The sequence below is a fragment of the Strongylocentrotus purpuratus genome, unplaced genomic scaffold, assembly GCF_000002235.5.
Source record: "Strongylocentrotus purpuratus isolate Spur 01 unplaced genomic scaffold, Spur_5.0 spur5_scaffold_3, whole genome shotgun sequence".
Lineage (NCBI taxonomy): Eukaryota > Metazoa > Echinodermata > Echinoidea > Camarodonta > Strongylocentrotidae > Strongylocentrotus > Strongylocentrotus purpuratus.
The window spans coordinates 17,006,656-17,024,352 of record NW_022145609.1 but is presented as its reverse complement, the minus strand read 5'-3'; the positions used below and the strand labels follow the sequence as shown (position 1 = coordinate 17,024,352).

The 17,697-nt window shown below is 36.1% G+C and overlaps 1 protein-coding gene across 2 annotated transcripts in view; it reads left to right on the top strand.

Moving 5' to 3' along the window:
* Window positions 1-17,697, top strand: part of LOC592774 (translation initiation factor eIF-2B subunit gamma) — a 37,036-nt gene that overhangs the window by 10,974 nt on the left and 8,365 nt on the right. Inside the window, exons 8-9 of one of the 2 annotated variants that reach the window (XM_030996278.1) lie at window positions 10,609-10,683; window positions 12,212-12,232. In XM_030996278.1, coding sequence (XP_030852138.1) covers window positions 10,609-10,683; window positions 12,212-12,232 — 96 coding nt within the window. The remainder of the gene's footprint in view (window positions 1-10,608; window positions 10,684-12,211; window positions 12,233-17,697) is intronic. The other variant, XM_030996279.1, reaches the window with a different exon arrangement.

Below are 17,697 nucleotides of genomic sequence, written 5' to 3'. Positions count from 1 at the left end.
GGTAGCTCTTACAGTTATAGAAAAACTCCTCGACCAAGGGATCCCTGTATCAACATAATCAAAAACATATTTACAAAACATATAAACATTCATAATTATAATGAGCACATAAATTAAACAAGATATAACGTTGAAATGAGCGGGGAAAAGGAGAAGAAAAATGGCTACCAGCATGTCAATATTTAAACAGTGTGGTCATAGGAAATGTGTCTTTACAGTGAAAATGACTTTCACACGATGTGCATAATCGAATTAGAGAATGAGTGGACACGTGATGAGTTAAGCAGATCACATTTTGACATATTTTTTCCACGTTCTGACAAAATAACATGACAAAAAATCGTCCCATCCCTGATATGGCACTATTAAACGATCTTGATAATTATACCATTGAAAGGCTCTTGAATCACAAAAATGTTGTTAAACATTCAAAACAGATATAGCATTGTCCAAAGGAATTGTGTTTTTACAGTGAAACGTGTCTTTCCCTCGATGTGCATAATCAAATTAAATAATGAGTGGACACATGATGAGTTAAGCAGATCACATTTTGACACATTGTTTCCATGTTCTGACCAAATTACATGACAAAAAATAGTTCAATCCCCGAACACTTTGTGTGTGGCTGATCGTCAACGATATGGAGTTACGCCTTTCGTCAACTCTGTTTGTTGCTACAGCAAGCAGCCAGTGAAAACGAATTCGTTTAATCAAATTATGGAAATGCAAGCATTACTTTAAACGAAAAGAACTTTGTTATTCTTGGCTCATTTTTGCTGATTGAGGTGTCATATGAAAGGTCAGAAAATAAACTTTCTAGAAAGGTGATTCTCTCTTTGAAATTCAGATATCACCCGCCAAATGACTTTTTGGTACCCTCTCTTCAAATTGTTTTAAATCACTCATGTGTGAAATATATATATATATATATATAGGACACAAGGTAGATAAATAAAAACACCGGAGAAGTGAGTAATCCACTGACGTTTCGGGCATAGCCCTTTATCGAAGTGAATATAAAGGGCTATGCCCGAAACGTCAGTGGATTACTCACTTCTCCGGTGTTTTTATTTATCTACCTTGTGTCCTATTCATTTTATGCACCGACGCAGAACCTTTTATTTTTACATTATATATATATATATATATATACATGTCATTTATTAATTATTATTGTGATTAAGTTATGATAAAACTTTGATAATTCGTTTTTTCTGGAACGCACTGTATAAAGGTTGACCCATTTTTGATAATTATGAAATATATTTATAACTTAACATTACATTATACAAAGACACAAATCAAAACGACAAACACACATACAAACAAACAAACAAAATATGTTTTGAATTCTTATGGTTACTACAATTTACCCTAAAGGAATATCTTATACCAGGGGCGGATCTAATGGGGGTTTAGGGCCCCCCAACCCCCCTTCCCCCCCCCCCCCCCCCGAAAAAAGTAAAACATTTTTTTTTTTTTTTTTGGTTAAATGTCCGGGGCAAAAAATATTTTTTTGTAGTGCTTTCTACCCCCACCCCCCTCCCCAATATTTCAGCACTTTTTTCAAATTTTGGGAATATCCTAGATCTGCCACTGGGTCAAACCACAATTTACCCTAAAGGAATATCTTATACCAGGGGCGGATCTAATGGGGGTTTAGGGCCCGCCAACCCCCCTTCCCCCCCCCCCCCCCCCCCCCCCGAAAAAAAGTAAAACATTTTTTTTTTTTTTTGTGGTTAAATGTCTGGGGCAAAAAATATTTTTTTGTAGTGCTTTCTACCCCCACCCCCCTCCCCAATATTTCAGCACTTTTTTCAAATTTTGGGAATATCCTAGATCTGCCACTGGGTCAAACCCCCCCCCCCCCCCCCCTTAGCATAAAGCTAGATCCGCCCCTGTATACCTACGTTTAAATACATTTACACTAGCAGAATCCTGTACATGTATGTGATGAGGAAGAGTGTTCCACAGAAACGGTCGTTGGAAAATAATTAGTTTTTGGTTGATTAATACTGTACAAATTAATGGCAAATGAAAATTTGAGCATTTGTAGTACTATAACTATGAATATTACATTTTGATATATAAACAATTTGGAAATTAAATAAGGAAGAAGGTTGTGATGACATGAATACATGAAAACGCCTACCGGTACTTTTAATGAATATATATACAGCACATCCCTAAATTGCAACATGTTTAATGAGTAAAATATTGGTTTGGATTGGTATGGGCAATAATGGGGGTCCCGGCTATGTAACCAAGTTGGTACTTGTGCCTTTTGGTAAAGCATTTAGGTACACAGCCCAAACACCATTTTGAAATATCATAGATTTTTTGGTCTGCTATTTACACTACTGGAGAAACCCATATAAAACGTTGGTGTGCGCTCATTCCCATTTTGGGGCGAATAGTGCGCATGGGCGACTTGTGCTCTGGATGCGATCAAGAGCGGCCATTTAAACCCCAAAATTTCTGCCGGCATTAAAAAACAAAACACTCCAGAGAGGTATTTTCCAAGTTTATTTTTCGCTGTGTTTGCCAGAAACACCTAATGTGAGAAAATCGATGATATTTGCTTGCAATGTAAATGCAGCTAATGACCAAGTCCCTTGAATAGGACCCTAAACTGTAGGTCCAGTGGTTGCATAAATCTAAAAGCATACACAGGCTCTCTAATAGCAGTCAGAATTTAAATTCAACACACACACAAAAATCGGTAAAATTGCCCAAATGCCCAAATTAGGAGAGCCACATCTAGACTACATGTATAGAAAGTAAACAATTTATGACTTCTTATATTCGAAACCAAGTTGATGCGCTAGTGCCCTGTGGTAAGGCATCAATCCTCATTACCAGTCCCTCGGAGAGGAGCTAAAGCCGTCGGCCGTGTGGTTGCTTACTTACAAGCATTTATGCTTTCTTAGCAGTCACATGAAATAACCACAACAACTTGAAAATAATCTTGATATATCATTGAAAGTTCATGAATAAAAAAAAATGTTATTGAACATTCAAAACAGAGCATTGTCCTGGTATGAGTTAAAGATTGTTTGTTTTTATCATCTCTCCAACATGTGTGTTACAACCCTTTGTCTTGAGCTTTTGTCAGTTAATATGAATTCCAACTGATGAATTGATACTACTACTTTTAAATGGGTTTCTTCAACCCTCATCAAAATTCCATTGTTTTGGAGTAAGACAATGGTTCCAGTTCGACTTTGTGTCTCTTGGTTCATTAACTCATATACTTCTAAATTATCTTGTTCCCTTAGTCTGGAGATATGAACTACCCAGGTCTCGTGGGCAATGGCTTATAGAAGATGGCCTCTTATCTTGAGTGTAATGTCCTGCTTTCCTTCACTGTTCTCTTTATTTTCTCCTTTTTGTTCCCCCCCCCCCCCCTTTGTTTTTGCTTCGTAAGAGACCATCCATATTGATCATATGATTGTGTTCTGTTACTACTGATTTTTTCAAGTGGAGCAGATTCTGTCATATTGTTTAGATATATATATATTCTGTCATTTGTTATCTTTATATTCTGCATATTATAGATATTATAGATACTTTATTACTACTGATTTTTCAAGTGGGGCATTGTTTAGATATATTCTGTCATATTTTTTAGTCATGTTTTGTTTGTTTAAGTTCTGCACATTATAGATACTTCATTACTACTGATTTTTCAAGTGGGGCATTGTTTAAATATATTCTGTCATTTAAAAAAATGTTCTGCATGTTATAGATATTTCATTCTTTTCTTATCCAAGAACACACCAGGCTTTGTCTAACTTGCAGTCCTGAGTCTTATCACATTCTCAATTATTTTAACCAGTTTACAACTGAATTCTGTCTTTCCCCATAGGCTTTATCACAGGGATCACCTGGTTTCTTTAGCTAATGGGTTAATATGTGGTTATGGGTCATTTTATATCTCTTTGTCAAACCTTTATTTTATGTTTTGTTTCTTTAAAGAAATTCAGAAACAATAGAGGTCAAATTGTGTCATGAAAATTGCTTTAAAACATTGTTTAACATTTGCTAACATATTCCACCTGGTACATGTACATGTGAATTTTAGTTTTTCTTCTCTAAGGTTTTAGAAACAAATGATTGTAAGGTTTACCCGATACCTCAGTCACACATCTTGACTGAGGTATATAGGCCAATAAAGCGTTATGTAATATTCAAATGTCGAGTTCTTTCATTTGAACCCAGAATTTTCAAGAATGCCCATCACCAAAATGTCACCCTCAATTACTGAACATCCTTAATCCGTGTCAAGAGTGTTCAGGATGTTAATCATGTTCTTTGTTTTCGATCTACATATGGCAAATGCATACTGCAAACCTAAATAGCTCTAACAAATGGTTTCATATATCGGAAATCAAAAGCTCCCGATTGCGATACATGAATGATTTTCTTCTTCCTGGGCTATTACATTAACACATTTTATGTTCACCGGTATCCTGCTTGCAATTAAACACATTCTCTGTGATGAGTGTACTTTTCAACTGTACTTTCAACTGTATATTTTGAAGGATATTGCTGCTACAGCAGGGAATACTGTTTGTTTCTATCCCATCATTAGCTGCATTAATGCTGCAACCAATAATCATTGATTTTTTCTCTCACTTTCCAGTATTCCCAACTACCGCCAAACACAATGAAAAATCAAAATCAATTCATGTCATGTCTTGTGTTCATTTTCCTGTGACATTATTCACATACAGTACCCAACATGTGATGAAATACATGTATGACTTTACCTCCAATTAACTTGTGAACAATGGCTCTGTTCGAAACAGAACTACAATGGTTAATTAACTTTTTTGAAGTGTGTGACTGTGACTTTGATGTACCAGGGTAGTAATTTTTTGAAGTTCATATCTTTCACACCAGGATTTTTTTAAGGGCTGTTATTTACTTTGATCTACATAGTGTAGTACTTTAAGAAACTGATGACAATTATAAAAATGCAGAAGTATTTATTTATTCCTTTATTTATCTATCTGTTTTTCTATCAAACTATTCATCTGTCTATCATTCTTTTTTCTTTCTTTCCATCTTTCTACATTTATATATCTGTCTGTATATACATTGTATATATATATATATATTTTACTAAAGGCGTCATTAGAGGGACATTTGGAGTGAAAAATGAGTCATTAAGTAGACATTGTGATTAGAAGGACAATTTGGTGTCCTCGTAACGTTTTTTACGTTTTATTTCTCGTGGAAGGCCCAGTTTTGTTTTATATCTCTCTCTATATATGTAATTTTACTAAAGGCGTCATTGGAAGGACATTGGGAGTGAAAAAATGAGTCATTTAGTAGACATTAGGGTTAGGGTTAGGGTTAGGATTTTTATGATGTCCACTTAATGTACCATGTAGGGTATATATATATATATATATATATATTTGTCTATCTCTCTTATCTTGATATCGATATATCTATCTTTCTGTCTATCTGTCTATCTATCAAAATATATGTCTGTCTATATATCTATCTATCTATATATCTGGTACCAGCACTATGAAAACGATTGATGTGATATTTTGATGAAATGATGAAATGTAAAATGGGTCATTGAGAAGAGTTGAATGTGAGAACATGATCTATTTCTTCCAGCCTCCTTCTCCTCCCAGCTCAGCTGGATGACATAAATCATATCATGTCCATGATATAAACAAGGTCATTGGCCTCTCTGGAATGCTATGCTCCCCAGCTGATCAAGGGAAGAGTGATGGAATGACATGTAGAAATAACATCTTTAAAGATAAAGTTGAGTTCTGGTCATGCGATTACATTGTGGAATCGATCAGAAAAGATTGATCATCTAGCATATTGGTATGTACTGCAACTTTCTGGAATCATCAAAATGATAAGAAATTTGGCCCAGTCTTGGTATAGTTACAATCACTACACACAAAAAGGTGTATATGGGACTCCACCAAAATGTGGCATAAAAATTTGTCCCCATTGTTATGATGTTACATGCATATTTAGAATATGAAGGCATTTGAGGAGCCATGCTCTCCAGGGAACATTTCTTATCTGATGTTCTTCCACACTTGCATAATACAATGATAACGCTCACAAATTATTTTTCACCTCTTCCCAGAACTCAACCCTCTCTTTAGGGGAAGTCCACTCTTACTGTTTTCACACTGGCAATATTTTGCTTAACCCCGTACTATAGGTGGGGTTAAGGGGGGTCTTAGCCCCACCTATAGTACGGGGTTAAGCCTATTCCACTAATTTCTGTTCAGACTGGTTTTTACCAAAGTGGGCTAAAGTTGGCTAACCCCACCTATAGTACGGGGTTAACTAACCCTGCAAAATAGCAGGGCTAACTCCGCAATTGTGGTGCTAACTCCTGCTAACCCCGCAATTGCGGTGCTAAGCAAATGAATGAGAACAGAAACGAAAAATAGTCCGGTACTACGCAATGGAGCGTATCGCAGCTGGCCAGATGCGAAGTATGTCCAATAATAACATTCACGATATCCGGGGTTAACGAAATGCAGTGAGAACAGCTGGAGTTTTCTTATTCCAGAATAGGTGCTAGTACGGGACTAAAAACAGCGAGTGTGAAAAGCCAAAAAAAATAGTCCGGGGTTAAGGATAGTACGGGGCTAAGCAAAGTACGGGGTTAAGCAAAACCAGTGTGAAAAGAGTATCTGATATTAATTTGGTTTTAATAGAAGCAGAAAAATGAGAGAAACAAATCGGTGAAAGTTTTGGCAATATCCGATTACAAATAGGAAAGTTATGAATTATTGAAGTTGTCATCAGTGGAACACAAATCACCAACACTGTGACGTATCTTGCGAGCTCCTCGCCAATTTGCTCTGTACATAAATTTCATGAACATTTTAATTTTCTTAGTTATTTATATTGGAATAAGTTTTTTCTATACAGTGGTTGTATAAATATTGAAATAAGGGTGAATGTATAATTTAAAAGAATTTCTTACAGGAAAATATGATTTTTTTTTTTTTTTGGGGGGGGGGGTAAGTTTTTTAGTACAGGGCTATTGGGAGGGTAGCTCGCAAGATACGTCAGAGTTGTATTTAATTGATCACACCTTCAAAAAAATTAATAAATTTCCTATTTTTAATTGTTTTTTGCTCAAACTTTCACTGACCTGTTCCTCTCATTTTTCTGCTTCTATTAAAACCAACTTAGTATCAGGGTGGATTTCCCCTTTAGAGAAAGTTGAGTACTGTATTATGCAATTACACATTTTGAAAGAAATCAGATAACTCCTTGAAGAACTGTCTGGAGGCTATAGACTGGTTTACTAGTATATTCTAATTTAATGCATACATTTTAAACAAAGGTTGTTCTTGACAACCAAAGGCTTGCCTGAGGTTTGCCAACAAGCAACAAATAATTGTATGCAAACTGCATTCCAATTATTGTAGTTCATTTTAAAGGTATAGACCAGTTTTGGAAATGCCCCCCTGTCAAAAAATGAAATGGAAGCTCTTATTACCGATCATGTGAAAGAATATGTTTTGACTACTACGTGATGATACAAATTTTGCCGGGAGACCGCCTACTAATTGATATATTGAACTGGACCGGAAGGATATCTCAACGTGTTGTGTAGTCCCATATACATCTTTCTGTGTATAGTGCTTGTAACTTTACCAAGACTGGACCAAATTTCTAATAATTTTGATGATTCCACAATGTTTTTTTCACTGCGCAATCGCATGACCAGAACTGGTTTTACCTTTAATCACAGGAGACTTTTTTTTTAATTTGAGGTATATTTTCATCTCCTTCATAATCTTTATCTTATTTTTCTCTCCATCTCTCTTCTCTACATCTCTCACCCTCTTTCATCCTCCATCCTCCATCCTAGTTCTCTCTCAAAGACAGTTTCAGGAGAGCATATTCCATAGCATGATGTACATTATGTGAGTGATGACATGGATATTTAGTTGTAAAGCTCTTTATCTCTCTTTTTTCCAAAATAAATTTAATATTCAAGGAATGCTCCTTTGCCTACCGAAGACCCCCCCCCCCCCTCCTCCTCCTCTCTCTCTCTCTCTCTCTCTCTCTCTCTCTTTCTCTCTCTTTCTCTCTCTCTTTTAATTTCTTCATATTTTGAATCCTTTTTCTAGCTGTACATGTCTACCCCCTTGTTCTCTCTCTCCCTCCCTCCCTCCCTCTCTCCCTCTCTCCCTCCCTCCCTCCCTCTCTCTCTCTCTCTCTCTCTCTCTCCCTTTCTCTCTCTCTCCCTCCCTCTCTCTCTCTCCCTCCCTCTCTCTCTCTCCCTCCCTCTCTCTCTGTAACAGCGTGTCCACACACAAAACAATTTATCCCGAAACTCTATAACGAAACGTTGTATAAAGGATCATCGTATAAATTTCAGAGTGTCCACACACAGAAGAAAGTAATCCTGAAACTCTACAGCGAAATGTTGTATAGGTGCGCAGTTTGCTACTGCGGTCATGAAATGGAAGCAGAAATGAGAGGTCAGGTCTCCTTTCGAGCGAGGTCACGTTAAGCCCCGCCCAGTTAGTTACACTAGTTACACTAGTTACGTCCACACACAACACCTTCCGTGATTAGGCATGATTCTTTATTGAGTTTTAGTTCGAAACGATGCCCAAACCTGCGTTTTGTTATACGACGTTTCGTTATACGACGTATCGTTAGTGAGCGTCCACACACACAATTTCATCGTATAACTATCGCGAAACTGTATAACTATCGCAAAACGGTATAGCTAATCACGCCTAACCACGGAAAATGTTGTGTGTGGACAGGGGGTGACTCTGCCAGTCTCAGGTGATCACATTCCTAAAGATGATGTATGTGGGTGATGATGTAGACGATGATGTAGACACCTGCTAAGCTCTTGTTCAGGGTCAATGGGTTTGTTTGAAATGAAAATCTTCCTGCAGGGAGGGTCATCCTTCCCTCACTCACTCTCACCGAGCCCTCACCAAGAGACAAGTTGACATGCCTCTGCTGTCACTAAGCAGGATACCAAAGCCCCGTCCTCATCAGCTCGAGTTTACCAAATAACCCACTATTTATCTATCCTGATCGCAAATTAACCAGCGTCTCCATCAGCCCACAGTTGCAATTAGCAGGATATTTGGTCAAGAAAATATCCCAAGAAATCTTGGTCTCGTTTAAAAAATATCCCGCTATTTGGGAAATCGCAGGCTAATTTGCGACTGTCCGAGCTACTTTGTGATGAGCATATCGGTCTTGTGAAGTTGCAATTTCAAGCTTGGGGATGATATCCAGAGTCTGAAAATTGCGGGTTATTTGGCAAACTCGAGCTGATGACGACAGGCCTCATGTCAATACACAACTGTCTCTCAGTCATGTTCTCTGGGGCCTCTTCACACAAGAGAATGAAATTTGTAGGATTCTTTTGCACCAATAAAATCTTCATGTTTTCTGTTTGACTATCTCTCAACCTCTCTGGGGCTTCCTCACGCTGGAAAAGAGACTTTGTTTGTTTTTTGTTTTTACATTATACAGGAAGGAATTTGAGTGAATTATGAAAATGTTGATTACTAAACGGGAAGAATTCAAAAATAAATTAAAGATGGGGGTCATATTTAACAGGTCTTTTTGGTGAAAAGTAAAACCCATGTGTAATTGTAAAGATCTTTGGTATAACAGTTGCCATTCCCAGTGGCATATCGGCATTTTGTTTTTCATCTGACATCTGTACTTCTTTTTGAATATGGAATGACATGAATTTGATGTAGGAATGTCAAAGAGTATGAGCATATTCAATTTTATTGATCTGATGCCCTTTGTATACACATTGTACATCATATATGGAGGATATAGTCCACAATCTACCCAAAGCTCCAGCAAGTTACATGTTTGCTAGTTTATAATATAAAAAAATGCAGCTTGGGGGCTTTGTTTAATTGTATTTTGGAACAGAATGCCAAATATCTAGCATGTGTTTTCCCCCTTGTCTTTAACCGCACAAGTACATGTGTACATGTATGCGTGGGTGTTAAAAAGAGATTAACATGGGATATGATTGAAATTTGAGTACCTCACAGAGTCTTGCATTACATTCTTGTGTTAAGTTAATGTTGCTGTTAGATGATTGTTTTAGAACCCTTGAGGGCTTTAAATATGTTGCTATTGTGATGAGTTTCATGCTAATAAAGATTGAAGAATATCTTGAAGAATAAAAAGAAAGTATGTTGCATGCCAATTGCCATGGCATGGATTTTGTAGATTTCATCAAATTTATTTGTCTAGTTAATGATGATGATGATGATGATGATGATGGGAATTTGATATTTGGGCAAGCAACATCAACGCGAGTCACAACCGACCCCCCCCCCCCTTCCACAGTGTATGTCTAGATGAAATCGTAGTAAGGATGATTAACATAAATTCAATTAAAATTTCAGCAAAGAACTAATTATAATACTGGCAATAGATACAAGCATGCAGGGCTCTAATCCTTGTATAAATTCATTTTTATTTTGTTTTCAAGTCTAGAGGTTGTCTGTTTATGACTTCCTTCCGCTCATCCTTCACGCTGGTTATTCTCTTTTTTTCTCGTCTTTCTTTCTTTGTTTGTCTCGTTAACAGGTGACAGCACAGAAGCACCTGCTAGGCGATGAGCCTCTCATTCATCCTTCAGTCAATAAAAGCAAATCTTCAGGGGTAAGTCAAAACAAATATTTGTAGTTATGAACTTTTATCCGAGGCCCATTTGCAATTGCAGAAAAAGCAATATGAAAAACCATCATTTTGGGGTGAGTTGTGCGTATATATTGCATTATGTGACCATCAAATGATGTCGGGACATAACTCCATATGTTGTGGTTTGTGGTATTCTACCGACACCACTTTAGATTTACGAATACTGCCATCTGCCGCTTACAATGTCCTGATCTCTCAACAGCCGTGTCCCACAAGACGTCCCTAATGCCTCAGTCATACCTTTGCGTATTTGGCTTGCGTATTGCTGCATATTTATGGCAAGCCGTTGTAAAGGTGCTATGTCTCATTTCTTGATATCAAGAATTACCATTGCTTTACAACAGAAAATAATTTCTTGATATCAAGAAATAGGAATACCGGTAAATGTTAAAGATGCTATGTCCCTTTTGCAGCCAACATCAAATTCTGTAGAATTTTGCAGGAATTATATGTATGTATGTCCTATCTGTGAAATGTAAACGTTAGCAGTGTCCTAATATTCAAATTATGCAAGGAAACCCGTTTACTTGCTAGACTTCACTGTCAGACACTATTGAGTGAGTGACTGATTGGCTTTTTTTTTCTTCTTTGGTAATAACATACATAAAATGAGCTGTAAAGGGTACATTAGCATTTGTCTACATCAATAACCCACTTCTTGTAATGGCCAAAATTAAACTGATTGAATCTTTGCACAGCATAAAACGCACGACCATTCAGTACAATGGTTTGAAAATCAAGACTATTACTTATTGGCTCTATAGATCCTAAGTCGATTTGACAACTAATATGCGTTATTTTCCCACTTAAAAACATTTTCAAGCCCCCCATTTTGTAGGGAAGTTCTAAGTTAGTATTATCTTTCAAATGCTGTTGGAATTTAACCTTTTCATTTTTTTGGCCTGCAAATGGGACATAGTACCTAATTTACAACGGCTTGCCATAAATACGCAGCAATATGCAAGCCAAATACGCAAAGGTTTGACTGAGGCATAACTGCATCACGTGCTCGTGACGTTGCACTACATACATGTACATATATGTAACATTTTTGTCTACGCTACCTTCTCTTTCTTTGTTTTATTATTTTGTACATGTACCGGTAAGTGGTGCTATATTGCAAATGAATAAGTCTATTATGTACTGTAATAACATTTCAAAGATTGTCTTGACATCTTTGAAAAGTAATCTTCAGATTGAGACTGCACAACATCACTTTGAATATGAAGCCAAATTGCCAATTTTCAAGACAAATAATTGTAATCAATATTTGATATTTAATATTTCTATATCTTTAAATTTGTTGAAATGCATGTAATGCTAAATATTCATCATTGCAGAAACATACAAAATTACTATGTGGTATATTCTTATGCCTTCTAAATGCTCTTATGTGCTGTTACCACTTCCAAGAATTCACCCACAATTAAATCTCTTTCTCGGCTAGCCTATACTTTCGTGATTTATTTTATTTCATTTATTCTAGCAGGATGGGAAATCCCACTCTTCAGTGAGTTTTTATTTTTATTTCATTTTTTGATTTCAGTTTACTTTCCAAGCATTTTGCTTTTTTATTACTTTGCATCTTGATCTCAACATCGTGTTACTGCATTTTGGCATTTTGCATATGTACATATATATTATATCATAATTATGTTGCAATACCATTAATCTGTCATAATTTGCCAAGCAATCGATCAGGCTTTTAATTGAACTTGAAGCTTTACCATCAATCTCCAGTGACATACATGTACCATGATAGTAAATTAGTCCCACTGCAGTCCCACTGCACTACTTATAACAGGGGGATTAGACCTCCCTGCATGGTCACTGATATATGGCTATAATCTCATCAAAGTACCTCTCCATAAACATAAGTAAAAGGGGACCATGGGGGACCAATAGTCAACGATTAGGCATTATTTGCTATATTATAGAGGGCGCAAGTAGCTATAAGTAGTGCAGTGGGGCTACGGCCTACTTACAAAGACAAAAGAGAAGCAATGGATGGATAAAATTGGTATTTTGCTGACCATCATAGTCACACCTGTATATTTTAGGGTGTTTGAACCAGAAATATATATGATCGCAACTTCAGTGAAACCTGCTTTAGCGACCACCTGTATAGGAAGGTCACCTGTCTATAAAGACCAAATTGTTGAATTTTCCTTGAATAGGCTTTGCCATTGAGGCATTGTAACATTTACAGTTTATTACAGAAACTTGTAAACAAAGCCCATCTGCCTATTAAAGACCAAGTTTCTTGTCTCCCTTGAATACTTTTCATAGAACGGTTTCACTGTACTTTTGAAAAATCAACTAAAAGCGATTTCAATGGCTTTCATACGTCACCTTTTGATACGTGAGAACATTACAATGACATACCGTAAATCTCAATGTATATGGCGCACTTTTTCGGTGCTATGTCTGGCAATGTCTCCCAGCTCAGTAATCGGTGTGTTGACTCACCACTCGGAAACTAGAACAACACTCAAATTTGTCTGTCATCTTGGTTTAAAAGTAATCTTTCTAATAGATCTCAATATGTAGTTTATAATAATAATTCCTCCAATTTTGCTTTGGCGTACCACAAGGTTTTATCCTATGTACTCTACTGTTTTTAATTTACATTAATGATCTTACACATTCTAAAAATGACATTGTTACTTTTATTTGTGACAAGTTCACAAGCACAAATTGACGCCTTCAACTGCACCTCGATGTTAAATGAAAGTCCTTCCCCGTGTGTGTTTTCGTTTCGGCAAAAAAACAATTTTTTTTTTTTGTCTTCAAAATAGGGGTGCGCCTTATACTCGGAGATTTACGGTACATGAAGTTGCGATAGTGTTATATATTATGTGTACTATAAGTGCACATTTAAACAAATGCAGACTTTGTGCTTCTTGCATTCCATAGCTCCTAATGACATTTGGTGTCATGTGGTCCATTCATGTACACATGCCTTGGCATCTTCATGCAAATTGTATTTCAAATCTGTCTTCTCTGCAATGAAAACTTTTTATGTTATTTTAGTAAAGTTGCGATTATCGCTTATGAATCTGTTATTCTTATCAGAAGACGGTAGAAATTATATGAAAGCATGATGAGTTGAACTGGTGATGAGGTTTTGATTTTGCATCAAATTGCAGTGTTTACTTTTTGTAATTTGTATGTTTTCAACTTTTCAATAACATACTTAAAGCCTATCTGCACTAGTTTGGCCAGGAGGGATTAGACCTCCCTTCATGGTCACTGACAGGTGGTTATCTAGAATCAAATCAGCTCTCAATTAAAATAAGAAAAAGGGACCATGGTGGACCAATGGTCACCGCTTAGGCATTGTTTGCTATATAGAGGGTACAAGTAGCTGTAAGTAGTGCAGTGGGGCTTTAAAATTAGGCCTCTAGCATGGAACGTCTAATTTAAACACAACTCAACCACTCCAGAGCATATCCTAAATATGTGACCCTGATTCATTGAAAATCAAGTGGCATTCTTGTGTTTAAGAGTAACAAGAAGCCCCATGGGTCTATAGTAGATAAATCTTGCATGCATGTCACAAGTTATGGCTAATAACAGTTACACATATTTATTTTATTATACCATTGAATTTTGACAAGATTATTTATGGGTAGCAGCAGCTACCCTAAAAAGATTGCGTATTTAGAACTTGTATGCTTGTCTATTTTCCCATCAAACGCTTGTCATTATAATCACAAAGTGCCTAAAAGCAAAAATAAAGTGTTTTTTCAGTATCACTGAGAACAAAAATATATAATCTTACACAGGAGGCTTGTCATAGATTTGGATGATTACATGGTTATTTATGATTGGTTTCCAGAATTCCAGTTTACCTTGAACAAAAATAACTTGTTTTTATGGCAACCAAAATTCCATTTGTTTTTTCTTCTCTATTTTACGGTTTTTGAGGATGTTCATTTAGATTTATTCAACTAATTTGCTTGTTTACTTTTATTATTGTAAGAATGTAGTAAATTGAATTGAATTGAATTAGATACAAATGATCTATGTTACTTGCGTGAGTTGCTTCATTGATATCAATCCGATTTAGTAAAGAAGTAGTTTATGAATGGTCTTGCATACAAACTGTATTGATTATCAACTCATGATCAAAATTAAATGCAAATAGAATCCATTCTTATATTATTATTACATATATTCATATCCGACTTTTTTAAAGTATGGCCATTTATTCATACAAAACATGAAACCAGATCATCCTTGCTTAACTAATTGCTTAAGTATTTGGGCCATGAAATGAAAGGGAGAATTTGATGTTAAACTGGAATGATATTTGTCAAGTTAGCTATAGAATTGGGGTAACAACTAACACCTAATGTAGGGGGAGGATGGGTTGAAACTTGATGAAATACTTCAACCAACTTCTACAATATTGTGATATTTAAATTTTTATGAACATTCCCTTTTAATAGGGAAACTTTAGTTACCCTGGCTTTGGCCCAGCTGCCCAAAGGCGTTGAAAGTATAAATTCAAGCGATAAAGTTCTACCAGGTAACCATTTACTACACCTGAATGAAGAGTGGCAAATGAAGATTAATAGTGGTTAACAATATTTAGTTCTTGGTGTGAACACATGATGTCTGTACTTTTTGTTGGTGAGAACACACCTCTGTACTTTTCACTTCTGTCTGTACTTTTGTAAAAATATGCAAGGCTGGAACATTAGGTAGTATAAATCAACCCACCATGGACATGCGATTTGTTGGCAGAGTATTTAACAAACGTAACTCACAAAATCAACAGATGCACAATCAGGAAGAATGTAAACAAGAACATCTCCCCCCAAAAAGTAGCTCAATAACAAGGGAAATGCAATATTAATAGGAGGGAAGGGAGGGGAGGGGAAGAGAAGAGAGGGGGTTGAGGGCACTTTATTGAAGGATAATAAGCCATTGTATATGGGGGCCATGGGACCAAGCTTGGCAAGAATTAGCTATTTGTTGGCTCTGACTGTATGAAACATACATTCAATTTGTACTTCCATGATTGTATGTAACCTTGAATTGTTTGGTAATAAATTAATAAAAATGAAATATGATATAAATACGGAAAAGAGCCTCTGTTATTTAAGAAATTTATGTCCACAAGTTGTAATGCATTAATCTTGTTTACAATAGACTGACAGTAAAAGCAGTCCCCATTAATCAATATATTGTAATCATTTAACTGAGAGACAAAAAAATCATGAATGATGATTTATAATACATATGATGCATCTTGACAAAATCAGATGAGAGTATTTTTTTTCTTTTCTTTTTCATCTTTCAAATAGATTTAAATTTGTTTTTGTGTACATTATGACATAGTACTTGTATTTCACCTATGGGATTTATGTATTTGCAGTTCAACAAAAGTGTTTCAAATATATGTCTGTGTCCTATATTCATCCATGTGTCCCTCTTGCATTCATGCAGTGTATGAATTAAATACAAACTTCCTTGCTTGATTTTTATCTGTTTCAATCAATTCCAGTGTGAATATTATCATATGTCCTTTTAATTGTCAAAAGCTCTTCATAGTCCCTCCTATATGGGACAAATAACATGGACTTGCTGTATTTTAGAAGAATTGTATTCATAAATCTAACTTGCAACTTGTTCCAATATTAACACTTGTTAAAAATTAAATCTTTATCCAATATGTGCTCCATCTTTTATATGAACTCTCACAATATATATTTTTCTTACACTGAAGAGTTTAGACGTCTTGGCATCTTGTTATTATAATAAGTATTGCAGTTTTTTAACAAACATTTAGCCACTTTGTTGTATGTGTTTACAAATGTCATCGTTTTGTGTTGTTTATAAGTTTTATGATCAAGGGAATTGTCTTGCCTTTGCTTATAAATCCCAATTTTTATGAGCTTTAATTAAAATGTTGATTGCATTATTCATGCTTTAGATTTTGCTTCATGGGCACTTATAGATTGGAATGCATTATGTAGACATTTATCGAGTCATTTGGGGGGGGGGGATGTGCATCAACCCTCTAAAAAAGAAGCTCTTGGCAACTTATTGCCTGACTGTAAAACCAGATACCGGTACTTTTTATGCATGAAATGTAAAGTGTTCATGAAATTCACAAGTGATTCAGATCGATGAAGTTTCATGCCACATAGTGAATAAATCACACAAATGAGACAACAATACATTTTTGCTTTTCTCCAAAGTTTCTTGCTTTAAAAATAGCAGTTGTTTACAAAGTGCGAAAGTTTTGTGTCTTAAAAGTTTCTGGTTTTACTGTTTTAAAACTGATACTTATAGATGATGGTTTCATGAGGTGCTGCCCTGAGCATCACAAAAATGCATTTCCCTCATTTCATTTCATTCCATATTTGCTTTCAGATTGGCAAAGAAAGACACAAGTTTTACAAATGTTTCCAGTTTCACTGTTTTCAAACTGTGTGTGCAAAGTGTGAAACCGGTGTGTTGGCTCAGTCAGTAGAGCGTCCGCCTCACAACCGGGAGGTCGTGGGTTCGAACCCCGGCCGCGTCATACCAAAAGACGTTAAAATACGGGAGTTGCTGCTACCTTGTTTGGCGTTCAACAACAAGGGATAGAGCAACGTCAATCTGGCGCTGCTCAGTGGCTGCCGGGCTCACAATCAATTGGGCAAAAAGAATTTCCATTTTCGGTTTAGCTTAATAAAATTTGGGGTGGACTTTTAAAAGATTTTTTTAATATTTTTATTGAAAATTGAGAAAAAGTACAAGTTCACCGACACCTTGTCGATACTTGCATCTCAATGGGTTGTCTGCAAACTTATACTTATAGATGATGGTTTCATGAAATGCTGCTCTAAGCATTGCAAAAATGCTATTCCCTCTTTCTATTTCATATTTTGCTTGTCAGGTTGGCAAAGAAATACTGTATTGTAGGAGAGAGGCCATCATTTGGAACCACGGACCTGTTTCACAAAGCCTTTTTTCAAT